General features: G+C 38.6%; 1 protein-coding gene across 3 annotated transcripts in view; it reads right to left on the minus strand.

Moving 5' to 3' along the window:
• Positions 1–17,027, minus strand: part of L3MBTL4 (L3MBTL histone methyl-lysine binding protein 4) — a 481,074-nt gene that overhangs the window by 133,411 nt on the left and 330,636 nt on the right. For all 3 annotated transcript variants that reach the window (XM_030810728.1, XM_012506197.2, XM_030810729.1), the window contains exon 15: positions 4,467–4,640. In XM_030810728.1, coding sequence (XP_030666588.1) covers positions 4,467–4,640 — 174 coding nt within the window. The remainder of the gene's footprint in view (positions 1–4,466; positions 4,641–17,027) is intronic.

Below are 17,027 nucleotides of genomic sequence, written 5' to 3' on the forward strand. Positions count from 1 at the left end.
GAGGGGAGCTGCATTCCAAAGTAATTTTCTTTATGATGAAAATGTTTTAATGACTCATTTTATTCTCTTGTTGCAGGTAGAAGCCTTCAGTATATTATAATAAAATGTGCTCAAGATGGACATTTTGTATTATATATAGTATAAATAAGAAACATCAGTTTGGGGAAAACATGGTAAGATTCTTCCCTTCAGTAGTTCTATTTTCTTTTATTATTATTATTATACTTTAAGTTCTGGAGTATATGTGCAGAATGCATGTTCTATTTTCACAAAGTAAGAAACAGATGCATCACAAGGTGACTCTGAGAATCCTAGACATCAGTAGAAAGTAAGACTAAATATGAACCTAGCTGGGCTTTTTCAAAGCCTTAGGCTGTTATTCTTTCACTAGTCTAATGTAGTTGAATTGCAAGTGGGATTTTTTTCTATTTATCATCTGCATGACCTCAGACACTGTCTAACCTCTCTGAACTTTAGATACCTATGTTATAAAATCTGAATAAGAAAACTTACCACATACAGGATTGTTGGGAGGAGGAAATAAAATTAACACTATGATGTACATAAATTGTTTAGCATAACACTTTGCAGCCCCAAGTAAGTATGTGCTATTAATAGCAGATAGTTATTATCATTTATATTTCTGACAATATGATTGTTAATTTACCGTACTGAAAAAATGCTGTATTTAATCAGAAGACCTATGTTTCAGTCCCAGATAAGCTTACCAGCTTACTATTTCCTCATCTATAAATGGCAATATTATGAGAATAATGTCTGCTTTGCCTAAATTACAAAATTATGGGAAGCTCCAAAGGTTATATATGTGCAAACTATAAATGGTTAAATGGATTAAGGTATTTTCTACTCTACTATATATACCCAAATGAAAGAAACTCAAGTGTAAGCTATTCACCTCCATTTAGTGCACCATGAATATAATACTACTCACTCTATTAGCACAAATAAAAAAGGAATATATACAGGTTTTCAGTAATGGTGACTCACTGTGATATTGTGAGTATGACTCTTTACAGTTAATATAACACCTATATCTTACTGTTATAAAGATAACTCTTGCAAACATCTAGCAGTACATATATAAATCTCTCAAAATTAAAACATGACTACTAAAAAATGTGAACATAAATAGACTATTTCTACCACTAAATCATGCAGTGGAGTCATACATTTACTAATTATAATCCTGATACAAAGATTAATATAAGAGCAAACATGTTTTTTAAAAATAATCAAAAAATTGGGTTGCAGTTAAGGAAAAGAAAAAATTATCTAAATTGTTGGGCAATATCTAACCAAATTTGGAAGCTTATCAAAGTTAATTTTATATTTTTCACTTGAATTACAAGAAGTCTGGATATATATAAATATATATGTATATATATTATAGATATATATATACACACAAACACATATATTTGTTTTCTTTTTTTTTTTTTTTTGAGACAGCGTCTCACTCTGTCACCTAAGCTAGAATGCAATGGTGTGATAGCTCACTGCAGCCTCTGCTTCCCAGGCTCAAGTGATCCTCCCACCTCAGCCTCCTGAGTAGCTGGGACTACAGGCACATGCCACCACACCCAGTTATTTTTTTTTTTTTTTGTATTTTTTGTAGAGATGGGGTTTCGTGATGTTGCCCAGACTGGAACTCTGGATATTCTAATGTGACAAATGTTGCTTGTATAAAAAATTACAGAAGGCCTGTCCAGAGCTCAATGGTGGATGGCTTGACTGGAGGCCAGTGGAAATTATAGCTCTGATTTTCACCAATTTAACCTCCATCACTATTTTTGGACAGGAGCCAAGTAAAAGTTATTTCTCCTCAACATGCAGAAGAGGAAAGATAGAATTTAAATATTCTCCATCACCTGTATCTAATAGCTAGTGATTTCAAGAGCAAAGATTTGGGTTAGAGAAAAGGCAGCCTCGGGACAGTACTACAAGTAAGCTGTGGAGAGAGTTAAAATATGTTTTATCTGTACATAATTAACCAACATATCATTCCTTGTTGTTTCCTTTGTTCTCTTTTTTTCCCTCGCCCTGGAATTTAAGACTATGAACAGGATGCCATGGAGATGAGGGTAGACTCGAAAAGGGAATGACTGCTAATACGACTTACCCAAACATTATTAGGATTATTGATTAGGAAAAAAAGTGGACAGATATTGGACTGCAAGGATGGCTTTGGTCTTGAGATGTAAAAGCAAAAGTAGGCTTGAGGATTCATGATGTGTATCATACACCTCCTGCCCCCACAGCTAATTACAGGTGACACAGGATTTGGCAGAACAGGACAACCTGCAATTTGTCTGCTTGATTATCAACTAACATTCTCGACTCCTTCTTTCTATCTGTAGTAATTATTCCTATCTGATATATTTCAGTGCAAAGCTCCTTCATAAATAATAAAGCACGTAACAATTAGTTTAAAAGGCTAAACTCCTAAGAGGAGTTCAAGATAGGGGAGGCAACATATCTGTGTTTGCTAGAAAGAAAAGCTTAGCTAACCCCTGAGAGCAATCATTTTTTTTTAAGGCAGTTCAAAGATCTGTTTCATTTCTGTGATTTTTGACATTGAGGATGAATGTCTAAAATATTTACAAGTGAAACTGACTAGGTTTTTATTTGGAAAAAATACAACAGATTATAGCAAAAAGATTAAGGGCAAAGGGATGTACTGGTCTCTATGATTCTGGAATAAATAAGCACTGTTCCTTGGAAATGGTTAAAAAAGAAAAAAATTCTCTCTCACCCAGGAAATGGAAAGACATTCAAGCTCTCAACTACATAAAGTTGTAAACAGTGTGGGTGTGAAACAGCAGTAAAGAACAACGAGACCCTGTGAAGTTGCAACAAGAGGAGTAGGTGTATAGCAAATAATAAAAATGCAAGATACAGCTATAAAAATAGAGAAGCGTGTGTATCCATAGGAAATAGATCATGCAATAGAGAGAAACACTAATCTACAATCATGTGCGCAGAGATCAAGTCAAAATATTCAAAATTTAACAAAAAATGAAATGTCACTCAAATGCTCTAAAATAACATGTGCATGAATAAAAAAAAAATCCAGGCCGGGTGCGGTGGCTCATGCTTGTAATCCCAGCACTTTGGGAGGCCGAGGCGGGTGGATCACGAGGTCAGGAGATCGAGACCACGGTGAAACCCCGTCTCTACTAAAAAAAAAAAAAAAATACAAAAAATTAGCAGGGCGTGGTGGCGGGCGCCTGTAGTCCCAGCTACTCGGAGAGGCTGAGGCAGGAGAATGGCGTGAACCCAGGAGGTGGAGCTTGCAGTGAGCCGAGATTGCGCCACTGCACTCCAGCCTGGGTGACAGAGCGAGACTCCGTCTCGAAAAAAAAAAAATATCCACAGTCCAGGATGTAAAACTCATGTGAAAAGTGTATCCTATGAGCCAAATTCTCCGAATAATCTGGTGCCCCCTTGGAAGAGAAGGAGCACCTCCCCACTTGGGATGGAGGTGCAAATGGGCTGGCAGTGATTTCAGTGGAAACTCTGCACCACCCACAGAGAGGCCTGTGTGTCTTTGTTTTACACCTGCTGAATGCAAAGAGCAAGGCTCTGAGGTTTAGGAGAAGCAGTCGTCCCTTCAAATCTTGCACAGTCAGGGTCTAGGGTGGTCAAGGTCTTGAACATGATTGTCTTTTGCCTGCAGCAGGGTCAGGAAGATGCCCATTTCTCATCTCTCTGTCTAGCCTTTCTTGGCTCAGTCGCTGTCTAGTCTCCAGTTACTTACTTAGTGTTAGACTTTTCTGTATTTATAATTCCCAGCATGGAGAAAAGATGTTATTTAAATTGTTTTACTCATTTAGGTTAAAAAATATCACACAAGGCTGTACTTGCAGCTACTTAGAATATAGTTATATGTAAACAAAAATGAAAACTGGTATTTAGAATCACAAGTTTACATTTAGGAACAAAGGGAAGATGTGTTGTCAATAAATCAAAATGGAAACTATTCTGTGTAAGAAGAAATAATATCCGAGGTACATTTGTATTAAAGATGACAAAGACAAGTAACAGATAAGAGAGGAAATCTTAATATGACTAAGAAGATACAGATACTTGTCCATGTGCCAAAAGAGGTAGTATCTATGAAATGATTCAAAAGAATAAAGACTTTTTAAGATAAAAGGGAATTTTTTGGAATGGTACAAATGAGATATATTTTCTACTGCTTACATACAATATGTACATTTAGAAAAAGGTAAATTCAAATATTTAAGGATGAAGCAAAATAAAATATTTTTTAAATGAAGATCAAGGCTTAGATGAATTTTATCAGCCCAGCGAACATAATAATATCCAGAAATAAAAATAATTCTTTTGAAGAAAGAAATAGAAACTATTACTATTAACAAAATTGTTCTTTTACTATTTTACATGGTTTACTTTCTGGCTCACATTTTCAAGAAGTTTCTTACCTGGGCTGACTGTTCACCTTTTCATGTTTTCCATTGAAGCTCAAACTACAGAGGCTTTTTGATTTTGAATGTGAAGAGTCTGATTCCAAATTTGCCTGTGTTTGTTCTCTCAAACGATCATGAAGTGTTGCCTCCTTTTTCAAGTTCATGTCTGAATATGGGCAGCCAAAAGCACTGGTTTGTATAAAAATGAGAGCACAGTCGTCAGTATATAGTGATAAATCAGGGATCCATTGTCATTAGAGCAGACTTACACCTAATATTTAAAAATTGCATAGAAACATTCTTCTTTCCCTGAGCACACTCAAATAATAGTTTCTTTTCATATTGCCTTTTGAGAAAATCTCAGGTTCTAGAACCACAGACACTGGTCAACAAAGAATTATAGATAGATTCATCAACACATATGGCATTTATAATTTTAGAAACTTAAAAATCTAAGAATAGCATACAGATATACTTCCAATGGAACAATGCAAATGTCACATAACACTTAACTCAGTTTGTATCCTCAGTATGCATTCCCTGGTTTGACTGTATCAGAAAAGACTATGGGTAACTAAGCATATTTACTGGTATCAGAGAATATTGTGTTTTCATTTCTTAATATTCATGTATGCAGAAACACTCTATCTGCAGTTCTGCTTAATCCTCCGCATCTTTGCTGGGAAGTTTTGTGCTGGGGTGTGAAAGTATACCTTGTAGGTGAGAGAGGAGAGGCCCAAGCCCAGGTCTGTTGAGTCTATTATCTCCCCTCACAAGTCAAAGCTGAGTCCTGAGTCCTGGAATGTTATCAGAACCCAATAGCAGGCTATGGGTAGAAGGATCTGCCAGGGCCAATGACCTGGTTCCTTCTGCAGGCTGATGGGCTGTCTCCATTAGATCCCTGTGCCCACATCTCTGTCTCCAAAGAGGCCCCAAACCTCTGCTGCTGCTAGAAATGAGGAAGCTACACCAGGGAAGACACACCCAAGACAGGTCACTTGTACATTACCCTGGGGAAGGTACTTCCTGCCAGAGCTTCAGAGATTCTCCCCAGTGAAATGAGAAAAGGAGATCCAACTCATAAGGGTTGTTGTGACCCTAAGAAATCACAAACACATGCCACACACACACACACACAGACTTCATGAAATGGTAGCTGTTATTGCCATCACAGTGTTATCACTGGCTACACCTAGAGGAGCACGTGGTCAAATACATCAATATCAAGGCAGTTGAGTCTTTTTTGAGCATTCACTTCCTACTCACTATAAATTTGCTGATACATAGTACAAAATAAATCCATTCTGAATACATGAAAGCTTTCTTTTATTTTAAGGTCATGATAAAATTGTGGACTAGAACAGATTTCTGGTCCACAATTTTATCATGAGTCCAGCGAACATAGTAAAAATAAACTGGATCTTCTGGAGAAGGCCATATGCATTCTAACCCCAAAAGGACTTTAGTACCAATAACTAGAATGGACTCCGGAACTGGGGACAGGATGGCTAAGATTATATCATCCTGGCCCAGCATGATCTATACCTGTATCAGCAACTTTTGCTACAGAGAGAAGGGCGCCTTTACATGCATGTTCTGTAATTTGTAATAATCAGTATTGATCTATTGGTTTATTAATTTTTCAGGTATTGATTCAACAATCCATAAGCATCTGCTACAGGCTAGGTACTTTAGAGACTATAAATTCAGTGAAGACGTTAAGACATATGTACCAAAAAGTACAATTTATAATAAGAATTAAAAAGCTACCCCTATTGAATGTATGCTATAGGCCCACTATTGTACAGGGTGTTTTACATGTATTATTTCTAATGAATATATATTTTTGACTGAATACCCAAAGGTATTAGCATATTTATTTTACTGGTAAGACAACAGGCTCACACAGTGTAAGCAACTTTACCAAGGCCTCGTGGCACTTTCTTGGGAAGTCCCAAAACAAATCACTTAACTATTGGCACTAATCAGGCTGAAGAAGGGGGACAATTTTTTTTTTTTTTTTTGAGATGGAGTCTCACTCTGTCACCCAGGTAGGAGTGCAGTGGCGTGATCTCGGCTCACTGCAAGCTCCGCCTCCTGGGTTCATGCCATTCTCCTGCCTCAGCCTCCCGAGTAGCTGGGACTACAGGTGCCCACAACCACAGCCGGCTAATTTTTTGTATTTTTAGTAGAGACGGGGTTTCACCGTGTTAGCCAGGATGGTCTCGATCTCCTGACCTCGTGATCCGCCCACCTCAGCCTCCCAAAGTGCTGGGATTACAGGCATGAGCCACCGCACCCGGCCAGGGACATGGTTTTTAACACCATCAAAAAAAGAAAATATGAAGGAAACCATAGCATAGTCCTTGTGCAGAGAGACCCAGAGGCAAGTTTTTACAGGCTAATGCAGTCTTGGTTTGCCCTGGTTGCTGGCGGGGAAGAGCAGGCCAGCATACACTTGAGTCCTGGGATGAAGCACCATTCCCAACAGCAGCAGAGCAAGAGCGATCTGGTTAAGCTGCACCATATGGGATTTAAGGAAAATTTCAGAAAGAACTTTCTGTAGGCAAAAGTTGGAAGGCATTAGGCTAACCTAAGAGAGACTGAGAAACATGTTTTTCAAACACAGATGAGTTTTCATTAAGATACTATGACTCAGAAGTTTTGCTAGTCATCTAGCACACACTCCCAATTTGAGTTTTTTAAATGATCATTATAACCATGAATTTTTTTTTTTGTAATTTCGTGTCACCACCCCTATGTGGTTCATGCTACATGGCACTAACGCTGCCTCTTCCTAAGGCTTATCTGTCCAGCATCTGTAGACAGCTACCACAGACCCCTCCACAGTGAGCTGTTAGTCATCAATATTTGATGATGTAGAGAGATGTTCTGTTTCCCTCAGTCTTCATTCATAAATCAGTCTCTCTGGTCATTCAATCATTCACCTACTTCTAATTTCCTTCTAGTTCCTTTTTTGTCTCTCTGGTAGTAAGGAAGGCAAAATCAAATGGAACCCCAGAGCATTGCTAGAATGGAACAATTCCTGATTCTATGAGGCAAATCATGTGACTTATCTGCACCATTTTGAACCTCAGAATCTAGGTTCTGAGAATCTGCTGTGACCAAGTTGCAACACTGTGCTTACTTGGTTCTTTGCAGAGAAATAGTTACATTAAGGAGATGGTATCCCAAACTTTTGCCTGCCTTCTTGCAAACTCAGACTCTTACTGGTGCTTATCTGCATGCACGTATGCATGCATGTGTGTGTGTGTGTGTTTAAGAGATGCATGATTCTGTATAAATCTATTCACATTGAAAAAAAGAAGACTGAAGTGGACGTCCTAGGTATGATAAAACCACTTTAAAACTACTTTTGAAAGCTTTGGATTTAGCCAAATATTGGGGAAGTACTGTTCTGACATAGTCTCTTCAGAAAGTATTTGAGCTAAGCTGAAGTTTCTATGACTTAAAGTTCTGTTGGTCAAAGTAAACTGTCAGTGTCTGATTGGTAGGGAGTAATATATTCAAATTCCAGTTGGTTGATTATGGATGGAGACAAGCAAGCTTAGAAACTGCAGGCTGAGAGGGGAGTGCTGAGCCACAGTGACTCTGCTGGAGTCCTGGCTCTTTTGATTAAGAAGAGCATTTCTCCATTCCTCCTTAATTTACAGAAGAATCTGCCATTTGCAGGAAAGGGAGAGACAGCAGCAGCTATTAGCTTGACCCACACAAAATTGCAGTTTTTAAATGTCAAAGACAGTTGAGTATTAGAAATTTTGTATGGTTCTACCAAATAATTTACCAAAAATGTCAGCTCCAACCTCATCAACAGTGAAGCAGGTGAATAGAGGATATACGCTACATAAACAAAAAGTTGCCAGACCATTGCAGACAAACTTTTAAAAGAAAAAAATTTTGACAGATACAAGTAGTCCTCTTTCTTTATAATGGAAGGAAACAGAGTGATTACAATTTAAAAGACTAGTTTTGTTTTAAGAATATGGAAGCATAGTTTTTAATATCTGATGACAAATGAAAAAGTAAATTTTACTCATTCTAAGAGCAGCATTCCTGAACATGTTTCTGTCTCTGAGTTTTAATGACATTAGGGTTTGCAAAGCAACAATATTGAGTCCCTGAGGCTGGACCCCTGCATTTTGGGTGGGGTCCAGGAGGCTCCTCAGACTGAATCTTCTCTCCTTCTTTCCACAGCAGGGGTACCTGATTCCACCAGTTGGGACAGTTTCCCTGTATTCCCAGGACTTATCCTGATGTGAGGTCACAGGTAATCCATTAAGCCCAGTCCTCCATTTTAAAGTCCAGTTGGTTCCAGCTGAAGCAGTGCCCAGGTCTGATGTCTGCACAAATGCCATGCTCAGAAGCCCTAGTCAGCCTTGTGGGCTCCGGTTCCTCTAACTCAGCATCCACTTTGATCCCTGTTTCTAAAGGTCTTGCACTCTGCTTGACTAGACTCAGGTGCCTTCCTGGTATGGACACCCTAAGTTCCTACTTTGTTTTTGCCATCCCCTTCCCATGACACAACTTCTGCCTCTTACTCTTAAACCTAGGATGTGAGGCTCCACTTCCCAGATACCACCTGGCCAGTCTTCTATGTGTTTCTCACCCTGAATTATTCCCTGCCAGGTGCTGTGCCCGCCAATTGGGATCCCTCCCTTCCTCTTGAACTCTTCCCATGTGGCTCTGATTCCAAGAGTCTAGACAGTGATTACTGTTGCCAAACCCCTTGGATACCAGATTCTGCTCCTCAACTATACTCTCCTCTTGCATCAACAATGTTTCATTTTCTCCTACCCAGGCAGGAGACTTGATTCCCACTTCTCTCTGAGAGCCCTATTCTGCTAAAATGGTGGATGGTGCTCTGTGACATCCTGGAGATGGACAGTTCACAGCAGGAGGTTATAACCAAGTTGTCACGACTTACCTAAGGGCAGCTTCCCAGCCTGTGTGTGGCTACACCCTCGGGTGACCAGGGGGCCCTGGGGCACCAGAGTCCCAGACCAGTCCTTCCAGCCTCCAGCAACCTCTAGGCTCTAAGCCCCCTCTTGTTCCCAAACAACAATGGTCATTTTTTCTCTGTGACATGACATTTAAAAAGTTGGGAAGCATGACAAATTTAAGCAAAACGGCAAAGATGTAATAGCCTCTTGAGTGCTGTAGTTCAAAACATAAATAAATAACCCAGAAGTCAGCAGTATTTCGGGAAGAGTGTCAAGTCGTTGACAACCTTTCTTGTGAACCTGAAGGGTAAAGTCACCCGAAATAAGCAAATATCTCCCAAGAGGGGCTCAGATGTGGAAACGTGGCTTCCTATAGCCCAGGAATTAGACACACAGACTGTAAAGGGTTCTCTAAATGCAACTAACTCACCCCTCCACGAAGCCTACAGTATTTTATAGTTTAGTCTCAATTATTTTGTTAACCAATTGTATTATTTTCCTTCAAGAGGCAGATAAGACTGAAGAGTCCTCTCTTAACTGAGAGGTCAGATTCTAACAGGTACTGTGTCTGGGTGGGTCGGGGGCATCTCCATGTGGAAGCCTTTATGGAGGAGAAGGTAGGAGGCCTCCCAGAACCAAAGGACAGGAGAAGGCATGAATAGCCATGCCTGTCAGATAACGAGAGAGGGCACTGAGACTTGGGGGAGAATGGGGCTCAGCGATGGACATGAGAAGGAAAAGGTATATGCTGCCTGCCTCACCATGTGGCCTCAGGTCCTGATGGCAGCAGCAGGCAGCTCTTGCAGAGGATTCTGGGAAGCTGCACGCAGCATGGCCACGTCTTGCTCCAGGAAAGCAATGCCTTCCCCACACGCTGTTTCCCTCCCTGCCCTTTCACTTCATAAAAATAACCTGCCCCATTTCAGAACTGTATTGTCTTTAGTATGCAGTAGTCTACTCTCACACAGTATAAGGATGTTAAGTGAATATCTTTTAGTCTTAGAAAATACTGATTGGCCAAATGGCACCAAAAGACTTAATAAATACCAAAATGCAGATTATTGAAGTTATGGAACAGTGATATTACTTTTCATCTGACTGAAATTGTTGCTGATTTTACCTCTATGAAGAGCAAGTACAGATAATACATGTTGGGATATGGACTGGGAAGTAAGAGCCATCATGAGTTTTTAACATCTGTTGAGGATGTGACATGATTTTTATTATATTGTCCTCAAACACAGACATAGGCAAAACCTAAATTTTTATGTATCTATATCTATAGATATAGATATATATAATGTAAATATATATAATGTAAATATATATATATATATATATATATATATATATATAGAGAGAGAGAGAGAGAGAGAGAGAGAGAGAGGAGATTTTCAGGTCTCAGGGTCAATTTTCTTCAAATTCCTGTGGCTTAAAAATGAGTTTACCTAAGATATTTTTCTCTTATTGCAAATAACTTTTGTCCATAAAATAGCTGATACTGTCACTTAATTGTCACTTTATGTACTCAAAAATTTAGTACACACAGAGTAAGGAAAAAGTATAAATGCTTTTTAAAGTTTCATAAGAGTCAAAATAAATCTATATATCTATATCTATCTATCTATCTGTCTATCTATCTATGACTCAATGAGTTCAAAGAGTTGGATGAAATGCATTTGATTCTAAAAATACATTTCCCTGGGTTAACGCAGCTTGTGAAATCCTGGATATTATAATCTTCTGAATGTGGCCACTTAGGAAGCTGGAAGATAATTACTACCTAAATTAAGCATTGTAATCCGTTTAGTATAGTGGTGAAAAGTGTGGAGTTGAGAATTAGAGAAAATTGGAAGAAAGCTACTCACTCTATAACCTTGGGCAAGTCATTCAACTCCTCTGTTTTTCATTTCCTCATCTATAACATGGTGATAATAATATCTTATAGAGTTTTTTTGTGAAAACTAAATGAGATAATCCATGCAAGACCTCACATAGTGACCAGCACAAATTAAATGCTCATAAGTTTTCAATTTAAAAAAGGCCTATTCTGATACAAAATACTAATTATCCCATTTATTGTGGTTATTGTATTTTTCAATTCTAAAATTTCCATTTAGTTCTTCTTTTATTTTCCATTTCTTTGGTAAGACTTTCTATTCTGTCATTTGTTTCACATTTATTAAAATTGCTTGTTGAATCATTTTTGTAACAGTTGCTTTAATTCTTGTGAGATGATTCTCACATCTGTGTCATCTGTTCACGGCCTTTTCTCACTCAAGTTGAAATTTTCCTGGTTCTTGGTATAACGAGTGATTTGGGGTTGACACCTGGACATTTTGGGGATTATGCTGTGGGACTCTAGCTCCTATTCAACGTTCTGTTTTGGCAGGCCTCCTTTCACCCCACTTCAGAAGGGGAAGGGAGGCATTGCCTTGTAGTTGCTATGTGGAGGTAAACATCCTCCCTAGGCACCCCTGGATGCCACCCTGGCTGAGAGGACACAAATCCATGTGGCTTCCACTGGCACCAGGTGGGGAGTGGGGGAGCAGTGGCCCTGTTAATATTAGGCTGCAGGGAAAGTCCTGACTCCACTGGCCTCGTGCAACACCACCCTAGCAGAGCTGGGAAGGGACACTGCATTACCACTGGATGAGGGCGTAGGCCCAGGCTCCACATATGATCTCCACTGATGCTGGGGGCAGGCTGTAAGCACCAAGCATGGATGAAAGCCCCATTTCCCACTCAGCCTTTGCTGACACTGCCTTGGTTGGGGGAGAGGAGTTGGGGCCCCTTGTTCCAGAACCACACTCAGTCTTCCGTGGGGATAAGGGTGTTTCCTGGGGTGTTTGGTCAGAGAAAGGTGGTTATTGTCTAAAGTTTCCATCTTGCTACACTGCCCCTTTCCTGGTCCTTTAACTAGAGATATAAGCCTCTTCTCGGGGTTATTTTTGCCTTTTCCATTGGCTTTTCCAGGTTTTCCGCTTCTCCAATAACCAGTCCAGGATATATGAGGTGAAAGAAAATACAGGGAACGCACCACTGTGCTGTTCCCTGGGTCTCCAGGTTCCCAGCGGGTCTGTGTCCTTCTCTCCACCTTTCAAAGTCTTCCTCTGTTCACCTGATGTATAATGTCCAGGTTTGGGTGGGAGGAATAGAGAAAAGTATGTCTATTCCCCTTTTCTGGAAGCAGAGGTCACCTAATGATCCTTTTAATGTTAAGGACTTTATTGGAGACTCCTCCTGAACAAGCACCCTCTCTCTACCTCTCTTTCTAAAGGAATAACTTGTTCTACTCAACTAAAGCACTCACGAGGCCTCATGGTAGCAAAAGAGGCTTTCAGTACAGGCCAGACTGAGTTTCAATCCTGCTTCTAAGCCCAATACTTACCCTCTCCAGCTCACAGTTTCCTCAGCTGCAACCTGCAGACTCGAATCCACTCATGTGTCAGTGTAAGAGTTGCTCTGAATGGAGAGGGCTTAGTACACTTCATGGCATATGTGCACTCAATAAATGCGATTTCTCTCCAACTCTAATTTATCTTTCTATAATTCATGTTCCTGTTGATTACAGGTATTCAATTTTCACATTGCAGATGCATTCCAGAAAGAAGAAGCCATTATTTCTTTCTTCCTTTCCTTCCACTTGTTATAAATATGTGCCCTTAGACCGAAGTTGAAATTCTTTTGCATGGCATTCAAAGACCCCTTCCATCTGACCCCAGGCCACCTTTTCAAGCCATTTCCATCTTCACTCCCTATAAAACCTAAGCTCTGGTCACATCGAAATAATCACTGCCTTCCAGTTTTAACACACACCTCCCAACTTTTATTATATTTTCCTCATTATATTATTGTTTGTATATATCCATCTTCTCCACTATAACTAAATTTCTTAAAATCAGAGGCTGTAATTGTTTATCAGTGTGAACTGAGTAAAATTGGGCTATTTCATGCTTCAGCAGCTCAGCAGCACATCAATGTCTAAAGAAATACCAGTCATGTATCTGGTATATGGCAAATTATCTATTTATTGATGTCACTCAAATTGATGCCAAGCAGGATTTTAAGAGCTTAGACATCTAGAGAAAAGCCTTCCCATATCTCAATCAGTACAGAACTTGTTCTCAGTCTCTCATCTCACTCCTTTAATCAGTGTCTCCAAACTCAGCCCATGTTTGTTCCTCTCTTTCCAGTCCCCCTATTTAGCCATCCCAGGTCAACTTCTTCCTCTGAGGAGCTACCTTTGTCCTAGAAAGATTAATCAAGACTTTCTCACATTCTGACACCTGTATCCACTTTCTAGAAGAAACGACAAAAGCCCAACTGCAAAACTGGAGAACTAGCCCCATCTTGGAGAACATTTATCTTCTATCACAGTTTAGCCCACTGGGGTCCTGATATGGTTCTGAAAATATTCACAAATTTGAAAGTGTAAAGACTAGAGCACATGGCAAGAAGATGAACTCTGCAGAAATAGATGAACATGAAGGGCAACCTCCATTGGAGCTATGAGCTTAGTCATTTCATTAATGTCTGCTCAAGCAACAAAAAGTCAAACCCAAGATGTGATATTTAATTGGTATGCATTAAGAGATACCCTTTAATTGGGCTGGTACATTATCTATGCTGTTTGTTATAGGTAATATTTCCAGCAAAGTAGACAGGAAGGAAAAACTGCATTAAGAGTGAAGGTGAAAGAGAGCGAGAGAGAGAGTGTGTGTGTGTGTGTGTGTGTGTGTGTGTGTGTGTGTGTATACTACCCTTCCTCTAGAGTATCTTAGTGTATGATTACTAGAAACTTCCAAGGTATGAAGTACACTCAAGGAATGTAATAGCATGCTATATAGCAACACTAATGGCCTTTACAAAATATATGCTGAAACCAGCTTAATGTACTATAAGTAATTTGTCTAATTTATGCATGGAGAAGATCTGATGAATAGAATCTGCAGTTTAAAAATTTTTACCAAAACTCTAACTACACAGTTAACATTAAGCACTAAATTAAACAAATGAAGTGATTAAAATGTTACATTACTAACTCAATCGAAACAATTATAGTGATAAGTTTGTGTTTGTTATTAAAATGAACATTTTTCTTAGTATATACAAATTGTTTTCACCTTTTTAATTGTAATATTTTGGTTAAGTGGTATGAACATGTCAAGGTTATTTTTAATTGAAATATTCTAGTTTTAAAAATATTTTCTGAAAAAGCCTTTAAAGTATGTTTTTCCTCTTTTTTAAAAAAATGCATTGTTTTTAAACAAAATGTCACAGGAGTGAAAGCACTTATCTTGGAAAGTTGTTCAAAGGACACCTGTAAAATAACTCAAAATGCTTTCAAGCACAATTTTAAAAATTATTCATGAATTAAAAGTATGCATTTTGGCAATGAATCATAATTCCATCTTTTGGAAGGCCCTAAGTTCAATATACTGAATTTAAATGAAATTGTTAACAGTTACCTGAATATGCATGAGAATATGTTTACATAGGTATATATTTATGTATACCCACAAGCGTCTAACCTGTGTGTTAAACATTAATATTGAACCAATGCCAACAGCACCCTGAAATGTTTTGAAAGTTCTTTCTCAAAGTGATAAATTCACAGTTATCTTGACAAACCTATGTACTGAGATTAGAAGTGCAGTCTGTGTGATAGAAGAAGAAAAGCCAGACTAGCCCATCTTTCAACTGCCTGGGCTGAGTGTTCCCAAACACTAACAGCTACAAGAAGATTTGCAGAGGTCCTGCTGCCCTCCCCACAACAAGCCATGCTCTGCGGAGTCCTGTGGGGCACTGCAAAAGCATGCATTTTGGATCTCAATTCAAAAGGTGGCCCAGCTCCTCCTTGGGTCAGAGTTAAAACAAGAGATAACAAGTACTGGTGAGGATGTGAAAAAACTGGAACCCTTCTGGTGAGGATGTAAAATAATTCAGCCTCTTTAGAAAACACTATAGAGGTCCCTAAAAAAATTAAAAATTACATATGATCCAGCAATCCCACTTCTGGATATTTATCCAAAAGAACTGAAATGAGCACATCAAAGAGATATTTGTACACCCACATTCATTGCAGAATTATTCATAATAGACAAGAGGTGGAAAGACTCTAAATGTCCATTGATGCACAAAAGGATAAAGAAGATACGGTATATACATACAATGGTATATTATTAAGCCTTAAAGAAAAGAAATCCTGCCACATGTGACAACATAGATGAACCATTAGGACTTTATGCTAAATAAAATAAGCCAGTCACTGAAGAACAAATACTGCATGGTTCCACATATATGAGGTATCTTATGTAGATAAAGACTTAAGAAGCAGAAGGTAGAATGGTGGTTGCCAGAGGCTGCAGGGAGGGGAAATGGGGAGTTGCTGTTCAACAGGTATAAAGTTTTAGTTACCAAGACGATTAAGTTCTAGAGATCTGCTGTATAACATTGTGCCTATAGTAAGCAATACTGTATTTGTACATTAAAATTTTGTTAGGAAGATAGATCTCATATTAAGTGTTTTTACCACAATTGAGAAAAAGAAAAAGGTGACCTTTTATCATTCCGTAGTCTTCAAATAAACACTGATTTTTAGATTCAAATATGTATACATATATCCCATATTAAAGAAGTTGATTGTCAATAATATTATTTCCAAATTAATTAACACATCGAAGGCAAATGTATCCTGTAATTTAGAGTTTGTAAAGTAATATTGTCCTTGATAGAAATAAGAACCCAAATTAGAAATCTTCATGAAATCTTAAAGGGAGCTCTTTAAAAACAGCTGTTTTAAAAAGATAAAACAGAGACTTTAACACCCCACTGTCAACAATAGACAGATCAACGAGACAGAAAGTTAACAAAGATATCCAGGAATTCAACTTGGCTCTGCACCAAGTGGACCTAATAGACATCTACAAAACTCTCCACCCCAAATCAACAGAATATACATTCTTTTCAGCACCACACCACACCTATTCCAAAATTGGCCACATAGTTAGAAGTAAAACACTCCTCAGTAAATGTAAAAGAACAGAAATTATAACAAACTGTCTCTCAGAACACAGTGCAATCAAACTAGAACTCAGGATTAAGAAACTCACTCAAAACTGCTCAACTACATGGAAACTGAACAACCTGCTCCTGAATGACTAGTGGGTACATAACGAAATGAAGGCAGAAATAAAGATGTTCTTTGAAACCAACGAGAACAAAGACAAAATATACCAGAATCTCTGGGACACATTCAAAGCAGTGTGTAGAGGGAAATTTATTGCACTAAATGCCCACAAGAGAAAGCAGGAAAGATCTAAAATTGACACCCTAACATCACAATTAAAAGAACTAGAGAAGCAAGAGCAAACACATTCAAAAGCTAGCAGAAGGCAAAAAATAACTAAGATCAGAGCAGAACTCAAGGAAATAGAGACACAAAAAAACACTTCAAAAAATCAATGAATCCAGGAGCCGGTTTTTTGAAAAGATCAACAAAATTGATAGACCACTAGCAAGACTAATAAAGAAGAAAAGAGAGAAGAATCAAATAGATGCAATAAAAAATGACAAAGGGGATATCACCACCGATCCCACAGAAATACAAACT

Source organism: Nomascus leucogenys, chromosome 4 (genome assembly GCF_006542625.1).
Source record: "Nomascus leucogenys isolate Asia chromosome 4, Asia_NLE_v1, whole genome shotgun sequence".
NCBI classification, from domain to species: domain Eukaryota; kingdom Metazoa; phylum Chordata; class Mammalia; order Primates; family Hylobatidae; genus Nomascus; species Nomascus leucogenys.